The 10,989-nt window shown below is 51.1% G+C and overlaps 1 protein-coding gene across 3 annotated transcripts; it reads right to left on the minus strand.

Annotated features, from left to right (window-relative positions):
• Positions 1–4,616: 4,616 nt before the first annotated feature.
• On the minus strand, positions 4,617–8,978 carry LOC138643539 (uncharacterized). Of its 3 annotated transcripts, none has more exons than XM_069732434.1 (3): positions 8,748–8,978; positions 6,295–6,423; positions 4,617–5,354 (listed from the first exon to the last, which is right to left on the minus strand). In XM_069732434.1, the coding sequence occupies exons 1-3, from the start codon at positions 8,797–8,799 to the stop codon at positions 4,771–4,773; spliced, it is 765 nt and encodes a 254-aa protein (XP_069588535.1). In that variant the 5' UTR covers positions 8,800–8,978; the 3' UTR covers positions 4,617–4,770. The 3 variants fall into 3 exon arrangements, with proteins under 3 accessions (XP_069588535.1, XP_069588536.1, XP_069588534.1); XM_069732435.1 differs by having other exon boundaries at positions 6,221–6,423; XM_069732433.1 differs by lacking the exon at positions 4,617–5,354 and having other exon boundaries at positions 5,393–6,423.
• Between the last annotated feature and the right edge of the window lie 2,011 nt (positions 8,979–10,989).

A 10,989-nucleotide genomic window follows, 5' to 3' on the forward strand; every position in this document is an offset into this window, starting at 1 on the left:
TCGCTCAGTGTCGGGACTCTCTCGTCCTGTGTGTATGTCAGTGCAGCGCCCCAGAGACCTGGTCGTTGCAGTAGTATCGCTCTGCCACTAAGGGGAGTGATGGTACGTCTGATGGCACTAAAGGAGTTAATCTGACCAGGTATCACCAGCAGACATTACACTTCACACTCCGGCCACTAGGGGGAGCAAAAGGTTTTGTTTATTAGGCCACTCCTCACACTGGTAAAACTAGGGGTTGGATAGGAAGTTAGTCAGTAGCTGGCTGGGTTTTGTCCAGGCAACATCCCGTGGCAGGGGGTGTTGCGGTGGAAGATTCAGGGGGGTCCCTGTCAGGCGTGTGAACCTGGCAGGCACCTAGAGACAAGGATAGAACGTTACAGAGCTGCGCCTGCACTACCTGCGGCGGCATCTAAAGAAAGGACATGAAGCGAGGGATATTGTGGACAGTGAGAAACGAGATCAAGCACAAAGGAGAGCCAGTAGGAGTCGTGCCCCGAGATCGGCAACATCCTACTGAGGCGCGTAGCCGGTGCCCGGAACACCGAGGAAGTAACTGACTTTATGCCTTACTTCAAATACCGCAGGACAGTTAATTATAGGTTGGCTGTCTACCTTACATCACCTAAGCAGACATAGGGGGCAACGCGTGGAGAGGGGCATCTCTAGGGTCCCCACTAGGGTCCCGGAAGAACTCCGAGCCTACCCGTCATACGGGTGCGTCCTAGCCATAACAAACCTGGGGGACAGAGAATAGAAAGAACTAGAAAGAACTGGAACGAATGAGAATAGAAGTTTTGAGGACTATCCCGAATGCACAGCAGGGTAGCACTACAACACACAGGCGCTAGTGGTAGGCACTGATTTCCACCTGCAAAGGGAACTCTGGATGTGCCCATCGGACCGGCCGGTCTCTGATAGCCCTATTAGCAGTGCTCTGGATTGTGGATCCTGAAGCCTTCAGTAAAGAGGTAAAGAGACTGCAACCCTGTGTCCTCGTTATTGCCTGCACCTCACACCATCACCATCCACCTTACTGGGAAGCCCTGGGGACATACTTCACCTGTGGGAAGGTATACCATCTAGCTGCCATCACATCACCCCAGTGGACCCCAAGCAGCGTCGGTCACCCTGACCGAACACCACAGGTGGCGTCACAAACCCTTGACAGACTCGTATCACCTTTCATTGGACGCCCCTTAGAAGGGTCACGGACATCCCCAGAACTGAGCCAGCAGAGGACCGGTACCGAGTGACCCGCGGCCCTGCGTCTGGGGGCGCTCCATCAGCGCTACGACAGCGCATTGGTCGGCTCAAGCACGTTGGTCCAAACTTATGGGGGCATCATAAATGGGGAACCAATTAAAACACTGGGGGGGGGGGCTTCATACATTATAGGGAGTACTGTGGGGGACTTCATATATTATAGAAAAATATTTAGAATTGAGAGTCCTCAGTGGTTGACACCTTTTAATGGCTAACTGAAAAGATGGTAACACATTGCAAGCTTTCGAGACTACACAGGTCTCTTCATCAGGCATAGACTAAAACAAATTCTGAAGAATCACATATTTATGCACAACATAGCACAGAAATTTTTTTTTTCTGTGCTATGTTGTGCATAAATATCTGATTCTTCAGAATTTCTTTTAGTCTATGCCTGATGAAGAGACCTGTGTAGTCTCGAAATCTTGCAATGTGTTACCATCTTTTCAGTTGGCCATTAAAAGGTGTCAACCACTGAGGACTCTCAATTCTAAATATTTTTCTATCTACTGGCGAACACAGTACCAAGATATATTCATATATTATAGTGAGTACTGTGAGGGCCCTCATATATTAGGCTGCCGACACAGTATCAGTATGTGGTCAGTATTTTACATCAGTAAAAGTTTATGATGGAATCGTTCACTTTTCACGCCTTTTCCATTTGGCCCAGACCAACATGACAACTTCTTCCAGCCAGGACTCGTTTGCAGCGATTACAACAAAGACACATTTCACTTCTCATATTCCAGCCCCATCACCATCTATTCCCGACCTGCACAAACTCCTCATCCTGCTGATACCCCAATACTGAGCCGCTGCTGCCGTATGTGTCCCTATTACTGCCCCTGATACCCCAATACTGAGCCGCTGCTGCCGTATGTGACCCTATTACTGCCCCTGATACCCCAATACTGAGCCACTGCTGCCATATGTGACCCTATTACTGCCCCTGATACCCCAATACTGAGCCACTGCTGCCATATGTGACCCTATTACTGCCCCTGATACCCCAATACTGAGCCACTGCTGCCATATGTGTCCCTATTACTGCACCTGCTGTGTGGTTCTCTGTACTCTGCTAATGCCGGGTGCAAGTACCCTAGAAAACAGAGCCCACATTTTGCCCCCTAGAAAGTAATATTGCCCTGTGTGCCCCTTTGATAGTCACAGTAACCTGAGTTCTCCTATAACAATAAGTGTCCACTTTACATTTAATAATGTCCTGAGTTCCCCCCTGTACTGCTCTCCTATTCACAATATAATGCCCCCTAACTGTATAGTACCACCCACACAGTATACTGACCCCATATTAGCCTCCAAACTGATGGCTCCAACACTGTATGATGGCCCCCTCACTGTAATCCCCACACTGTATGATCCCCCTTCACTGTAATCCCCACACTGTATGATGGCCCCATAGATAACCTCCATATAGTATAATGTGCCAGATAGTCCTTAATATAGTACAAGGCAGCACCCCCATAGGCAGACCCTGTAGTATAAGACAGTACCCCTATAGGCAGACCCTGTAGTATAAAGCAGCACCCCTTTGGCAGACCCTGTAGTATAAGACAGCACCCCTATCGGCAGACCCTGTAGTATAAGACAGCACCCCTATCGGCAGACCCTGTAGTATAAGACAGCACCCCTATCGGCAGACCCTGTAGTATAAGACAGCACCCTATCGGCAGACCCTGTAGTATAAGACAGCACCCTATCGGCAGACCCTGTAGTATAAGGCAGCACCCCTATAGGCAGATCCTGTAGTATAAAGCAACACCCCCTTTGGCAGACCCTGTAGTATAAGACAGCACCCCTATCGGCAGACCATGTAGTATTAAGCAGCACCCCCCAATAGGCAGATCCTGTATATAAGGCAGCACCCCCCCAATAGGCAGATCCTGTATATAAGGCAGCACCCCCCAATAGGCAGATCCTGTATATAAGGCAGCACCCCCCCCCCAATAGGCAGATCCTGCAAATAAGGCAGCACCCCCCCAAAAGGCAGATCATGTATATAAGGCTGCACCCCCCCATAGGCAGATCCTGTATATAAGGCAGCACCCCCCATAGGCAGATCCTGTATATAAGGCAGCACCCCCCATAGGCAGATCCTCTATATAAGGCAGCACCACCCTAATAGGCAGATCCTGTATATAAGGCAGCACCCCCCCAATAGGCAGATCCTGCAAATAAGACAGCACCCCCCCAATAGGCAGATCATGTATATAAGGCTGCACCCCCCCATAGGCAGATCCTGTATATAAGGCAGTACTCCCCATAGGTAGATCCTGTATATAAGGCAGCACCCCCCCAATGGGCAGATCCTGTATATAAGGCAGCAGCCCCCCAATGGGCAGATCCTGTATATAAGGCAGCACCCCCCCAATAGGCAGAACCTGTATATAAGGCAGCACCCCCCATAGGCAGATCCTGTATATAAGGCAGCACCCCCCCCCCAATAGGCAGATCCTGTATATAAGGCAGCACCCCCCCAATAGGCAGATCCTGTATACAAGGCAGCACCCCCCCAATAGGCAGTGTCATTATCCTGTACCCCCAGTGTCAGTATCATTATCCTGTACCCCAGTGTCAGTGTCATTATCCTGTACCCCGAGTGTCAGTGTCATTATCCTGTACCCCAGTGTCAGTGTCATTATCCTGTACCCCGAGTGTGTGTCATTATCCTGTACCCCGAGTGTCAGTGTCATTATCCTGTACCCCCAGTGTCAGTGTCATTATCCTGTACCTCCAGTGTCAGTATCATTATCCTGTACCCCCAGTGTCAGTATCATTATCCTGTACCCCCAGTGTCAGTGTCATTATCCTGTACCCCGAGTGTCAGTGTCATTATCCTGTACCCCCAGTGTCAGTGTCATTATCCTGTACCCCCAGTGTCAGTGTCATTATCCTGTACCCCCAGTGTCAGTATCATTATCCTGTACCCCCAGTGTCAGTGTCATTATCCTGTACCCCCAGTGTCAGTGTCATTATCCTGTACCCCGAGTGTCAGTGTCATTATCCTGTACCCCCAGTGTCAGTGTCATTATCCTGTACCCCCAGTGTCGGCGTCATTATCCTGTACCCCGAATGTCAGTGTCATTATCCTGTACCCCCAGTGTCGGCGTCATTATCCTGTACCCCGAATGTCAGTGTCATTATCCTGTACCCCCAGTGTCAGTGTCATTATCCTGTACCCCCAGTGTCTGCGTCATTATCCTGTACCCCGAATGTCTGTGTCATGACTGCTACGACCCATGACCGTTTGCTCCCATTAAGTGAACACACAACAGTTATCAGAACTTTAAAACCTTTATTGGGAAATATGCTCACAACATTTCCATCTTTTCCTTTGGGTAAATATTTTTTGGTCGCAGCTTAAACCGGCAATATCTGCCAACAAATGGGGTGTAGGGAGATTACTGCCATCCGGTCTCCCGGGCAGGTATCTTCACCACCAACAAAAACTCCACCCTTCCGCCAAGGAGGAGCGACTATAGAGACCTACGACCCCCCCCACGAATGCATCGCCTGAACTACCCCTTCTCTAATACCATCGAGGAAAATATCTAGGCCCGCCTCGTTCAAATGGACTCCGTCTGGAAGTAGAAAACCGGAATTGTCCCCTTCCAGCCGATGGTGCCGAACAACTACACCATTCTTAAATCTTACGAAACGTGATATCCTCTGGTTCAGCGTGCGCCTGGATCTCTCCATAGCATTCAATTCCCTGGAACCCCGCCAAACCAGCCTTGGGATAACCTCGGACCAGACTAGGCGCATCGACTGGAAGAAACTCGGGAACTTGTCCATGTCTGATCTGATCAGCGTAAGTAGTTCAGCCAACGGAGACGAAGCCAGGTCATTTCCTCCGGCATGGATAACCACAATGGTGGGGGATGAGGCCACCCGTGCAATGTGAACCACCTCCGGAAGAACTTGGGACCACATCATGCCTCTCAAGCCACGCCATAACACGTCGACATCATTGAAGCCCAAGGATCGCCCTCCTGGGCCCAATTCGGCGCGGCGAGCAGCCCAATAGATGTACGAGTGACCCACTATCCAGACGCTGGGTCGCACCCCATCTAGGAATAAAATATACAGTTAGCAATAAACAATAAATCAACAACCCAAGGAAGTACCCCCAATGATACTGAAACTGTTCCGAATGTCATAGAACCGAAACCACTCACACTTATAACAACAAGTCAGGCCTGATGTATCTAGTAAAGCAGCAGGATCTCCATCTACCCACCCTTTGAATCTCTGATTCAAGCAAACCCGCTCTAGATGCTTCTGTCGCTGCACCTATCCGAAATGAGTGCGTCCCAAATTCTGCCGCAGGCATTCCCAATCGTGACAAAACGCGTCTCAATATAGCTAAAAATTGGCCCGACACTAGGGGAAGCCCATTCTCATGAATGAAAAGCTGGGAACCGTCCTTTCTAACCCGCATGTAATCCTTTATTAACACTAATGGGCAAATGTCCTTGTTGATGGCGAATATCGGGAACCAAGTTCCCCTACCTTCCTGATCAGTTTTGGACTTACATATTCTAATCCTGATACCATCCTCGCAAATTAGTATGTCTTCCCGCCTGAGGCCACCCGGTTTATTCAGAGCCGTAGGTACAATCTCACTGACCCGCATGGCCCCAAAGAATGCTAGGCCAAAAGCCGCTGACATTAGCGCAGCCTCGTATTTAGAATCGCACACAGGTTCCAAAGCCTTAACCAAGCTCACTAGCAAATCGAAGGATATAGGACGCCTGTTATCACCATGTCTATCCGCTCGCCGCCAACCTTTCAATAACTGACTGACTAGGAAATGTTTCGTGGAATCTGGCCAACCTCGCAGCTTGAAATGGAACGCTAATGCAGACACACGGTTGCGCGCCACTGAGCCCGACACTCCCATGGCATGCATTTTGGATAGAAATGCCATTGTCACCTGCATTCGAGCCTCCTCCGAAGACCCCACTGGTTTGCCGTCTGCTAAAAGACACCACTCCTCCCACGCCTTACCATAGGCTTTCCAGGTTGATGGAGCTATCGATGAACGTATTAATGGCATCAGGTCCCCAGGACATCCCAGATCGAATGTGGGCAATCCACCTCCTCCAAGGGCTCCTGAAGGCGCCGTCCCAGTAAATCCTGCGAGTAAAAGCCAGTTAAAACACCAGACACACTCTCATTGCTGACGGTTAGTGCATTTGCTTTAAGCCAAACATTAAACGTTAAACATTTCAATACTATGAACCTAATTAGGTCTAGAACCTGCGGTGAAGGAGATGCTAGGTAGTTAATGGCATGCGCCCCGCCAACGGATTGAAGATGCAAGCGAATGCGCTTATTGGCCAATTGAGGACCCCAGATGTCCATGGCGACTGCCACGGGGACAAGCTCGATCAAGGTAGCCTCTACGTTCCACTTCCTGGAAACCCAGAAGGCAGGCCAACTCGAAGCACACAGTTTGTTACCAAAGCGAACACGGAAACCCGTGTTGCTTGACGCTGCAAAAAACAAATCCATGTCCACGTTAGAGCATTCTGTCTCCTGAAAGCAAGTCCTACCATTGTAATCGCTGAGAAACAGCTTCCATGTGTTTAAATCAGAACGTAGGTGTGCTGTAATCCTGATTCTATGATGACGCTGTTTCACTCCTCTCGTGGCTATCATCAATCTGCGTGAGAAGATCCTGCCCGCTGGCATGACTCTGCAGGCAAAATTTAAGGAACCAAGCAGCGACTGCATTTGAGTTAGTGTTACCTTACCAACCGAAATGCATCCGCTGATGAGATCCAGCAGCTTGTCAATTTCCTCCTTCGGTAACCTAAATTCCATGGCGACCGAGTCGATTTCGATCCCAAGGAATGTGATCACTGGTACTGGCCCTATCGTCTTCTCAGGGGAAAGTGGGACCCCGAACTGTGCCATAGCATCTTTGAATTGGGCAAGGGCTGCGGCACATACATCTGAGCCCGCTGGCCCAACAATCAAAAAATCATCAAGATAGTGAGTGATGGCGGTTAGCCGGGTGATCTTGCGAGCGACCCATTCCAAAAACGTGCTAAATAACTCAAAATAAAAACAGGAAATTGAACACCCCATGGGAAGACATGTGTCGTAATAGTATAGGTTCTCAAATTTAGCCCCTAGTAAGTGGTGACAATCCGGATGTACCGGAAGCAGCCGAAAAGCAGATTCTATGTCCGACTTGGCCATAAGGGCCCCCGGGCCAGCATTTCTACCGAGGTCAACCGCTTTGTCAAAGGAAATATAAGTGACGGCTGTTTCATCATTGGGGATACCATCGTTGACCGACATGCCCTTGGGGTATGAGAGATGATGAATTAATCGATATTTACCTGACTCTTTCTTGGGAACTATACCCAGGGGTGAAACCCGTAAGTTAGGGAAAGGGGGGAAATTGAAAGGACCACGAAAACGACCCAACCTGATTTCCTTCCCCAGCTTTTCTGCTAATACGTTAGGTAATTCCCTCGCTGATTGTAAATTAGGGGCTGATTGTGGCTCGGGTGACCAATTAAACGGGATGAAAAAACCGTAGGAGAAACCGGAACGCAGTTGCCCCGCGGCCGATTTATTGGGGTATTTGTCCAGCCACGGCCCCATTCTTTCTACGCTCACCGGCGTTGTTAACCTCGCCTGTAGGGGGGGTTTTCCCGGAGATAGCTTTTTGGGGCGGACGTGTGCATTTTGCCACTGGGTGGGGGCCTCCGCATGATGAACACTCATGTCTATATTTGCAGAGCCCATAGAACTTACAGTGCCCTTCATTAAATAACCAGCACGAACCTGGTCTACGAATGGCTGTTGCTGCCGCGTTGTTGTTGGACCCGGCAGCGGGCTCGTGAAAGGATTGGGTTGATTTCTGGGACATCATCAGGCGAAGCCACGAATCCGTGGCTTTCATACCCCAGCCCAATTGCGGATTGGCGGCCAATCGCCGGCGGAAATCTTCATCATATTTCCACCATGCTGATCCCCCGTGGGCCTTATAGGAATTATAAATACTAAGTATATGAATAGCTCGGAGCACCTTTCGGGGTGCTTTTCCCCCATAACGCATCCCAAGACCGTAAAAGCTTGCAACCAGTTATTAATGGTTTTAGCAACTTTTGGTTTACGTTCATATGTTTTATCCCCGAACCGTCTCTCTCTGTCAACCGATTGCTGGTCCGAGGAAACCAGAGACCATATGTCAATGAAATCATTGGCCCAAATTTGTTCCTTGATGCCGCTATTCAAGTGGGCCCCTAAGGGCGGGACACCACAAAATAGGCCATCCTTGTACACATCTGGGCGGGGAGGAGGGGGCTGCCTGCACGACCCCGCTGGTTGTAGCAATTTTGGATTGACATAAATCCTGTTTCCTGTAGTTGCGTTGGCTATTGTGTCTGAAAGGTTGGTGTTTGCTCTCCCCCCTCCCCATGCCCCGATAAAGGGGTACTCACCGATCGGTGCACCGGTATCCGGACCACTTGCTTCCCGTGCCACAGGAGTCATCGGGCCTTGCCGCTCCGTGCGGTGTATGGACCTACGACGAGAAGACTCCTGCCTGTGTGACCTGCCTGAAGAACTATCTGATGAAGAAGGCGAGCACCACCGCGAGGCTCTAGACCGTCCACTATGCCGGCTGGACCTAGATCTATACGAACGCCGTTTGCTAACATGACGCTCGCGCTTCCTACGCCCGCTTCTGCGATGCTCTCTGGGGGATGACGATGATGACGATGATGATCTGCGCGCGGGGCGGATACCCGCACTCTGTCTATTGTCCAGAGCCGGGGTGCCAGCACCCTGAATCGGGGCCCGCACACTGGTTGCTATCAGTGATCGTGACGCTGGCGCATCCTGGTGTTCGACTACTGCCACCTGAGAGGGAGTAATTTGCCCGCCCGGTATTTGCGAATACGGGGTACTAAAAATGAGTGGGTAAGGTGGAAACTGTGATTCTCCCCCTGTAATAGCCTGGGAGTAGGCACTATGCTGACCTGTTGCTAGTATTATGTGAGGTGAAACCATATTCTGCTGTGCTATGGCTGCCGTGTCCGTGTTCCTATTTGTATTGGCAATAACATCCCCCACGTTCCTTGAAAGTGGAGGAATACCTCCCTGCGGAGCCTCAGTCTCCCTCCCTGCCGTCCCTGAATCCTGTGATGAAGCAGAAGTTCCCTGTGCTCCCCCCATGTTGTTTCCTACTAAGTGCACAGCTCCGCCTAACAAAGCTGGCACTCGCCGACCTACACTCCCTCCTGTTATGCCCGGGGCAGAAGGGGGGATGCAGCTTATACCGCTCGCTGCCGACCCCTGTGTCTCCCCCACCTGCTGTGACGCGCTCCCTCCAGTCTCCCTGGCGCCTAGAGCAGGAGAAGCGCGCGCACGAGAGCTGCGCGCGCTCTTCCTTGAATAAACTGGCGGGCTCAGCCGTGCCGGAGGCCGGGTGGCTCTGCGAGAGCGCCGACCCTCCGGCGGCGCCGCCTGCACTATGGCAGGGAAGGAGTCGCTCCCGGGCAGCAAAGCTGCTAACCATGCGCTTCCTTCCCTGCCGATCCTCTCCCTCACCGCACTCTCCAGCGGGTCCATGATGCCGGCAGCCCAAACAGGTCCGGGTCCTGGGATCGGATGGCACATCGGCGCTTCCTGGCGCCAAGAGCAGGGGATAAGCCCCGCCCCCTCCGCAGGGAGTTAACCCCATATACATCCTGGGTTCACTCAAGGGGAGATCTCATACAATAAAGAGCGGGGAGAAGGCGCAGCAGTCAGGGGACAGCGGCTTAAGCCGCAGTGTCCCTAATATCCTGTACCCCCAGTGTCGGCATCATTATCCTGTACCCCCAGTGTCGGCATCATTATCCTGTACCCCAGTGTCAGTGTCATTATCCTGTACCCCCAGTGTCAGCGTCATTATCCTGTACCCTGAGTGTCAGTGTCATTATCCTGTACCCCCAGTGTCAGCGTCATTATCTCGCACCCCCAGTGTCAGTGTCATTATCTCGCACCCCCAGTGTCAGTGTCATTATCTCGCACCCCCAGTGTCAGCGTCATTATCCTGTACCCCCAGTGTCAGTGTCATTATCTCGCACCCCCAGTGTCAGTGTCATTATCCTGTACCCCGAATGTCTGTGTCATTATCCTGTACCCCAGTGTCAGTGTCATTATCCTGTACCCCCAGTGTCAGTGTCATTATCCTGTACCCCCAGTGTCAGTGTCATTATCCTGTACCCCCAGTGTCAGCGTCATTATCCTGTACCCCCAGTGTCAGTGTCATTATCCTGTACCCCCAGTGTCAGTGTCATTATCTCGCACCCCCAGTGTCAGTGTCATTATCTCGCACCCCCAGTGTCAGTGTCATTATCCTGTACCCCGAATGTCTGTGTCATTATCCTGTACCCCAGTGTCAGTGTCATTATCCTGTACCCCCAGTGTCAGCGTCATTATCTCGCACCCCCAGTGTCAGTGTCATTATCTCGCACCCCCAGTGTCAGCGTCATTATCCTGTACCCCCAGTGTCAGTGTCATTATCTCGCACCCCCAGTGTCAGCGTCATTATCCTGTACCCCCAGTGTCAGTGTCATTATCCTGTACCCCGAGTGTCAGTGTCATTATCCTGTACCCCCAGTGTCAGCGTCATTATCTCGCACCCCCAGTGTCAGTGTCATTATCTCGCACCCCCAGTGTCAGTGTCATTATCCT

This window comes from Ranitomeya imitator, chromosome 6 (genome assembly GCF_032444005.1).
Source record: "Ranitomeya imitator isolate aRanImi1 chromosome 6, aRanImi1.pri, whole genome shotgun sequence".
Lineage (NCBI taxonomy): Eukaryota > Metazoa > Chordata > Amphibia > Anura > Dendrobatidae > Ranitomeya > Ranitomeya imitator.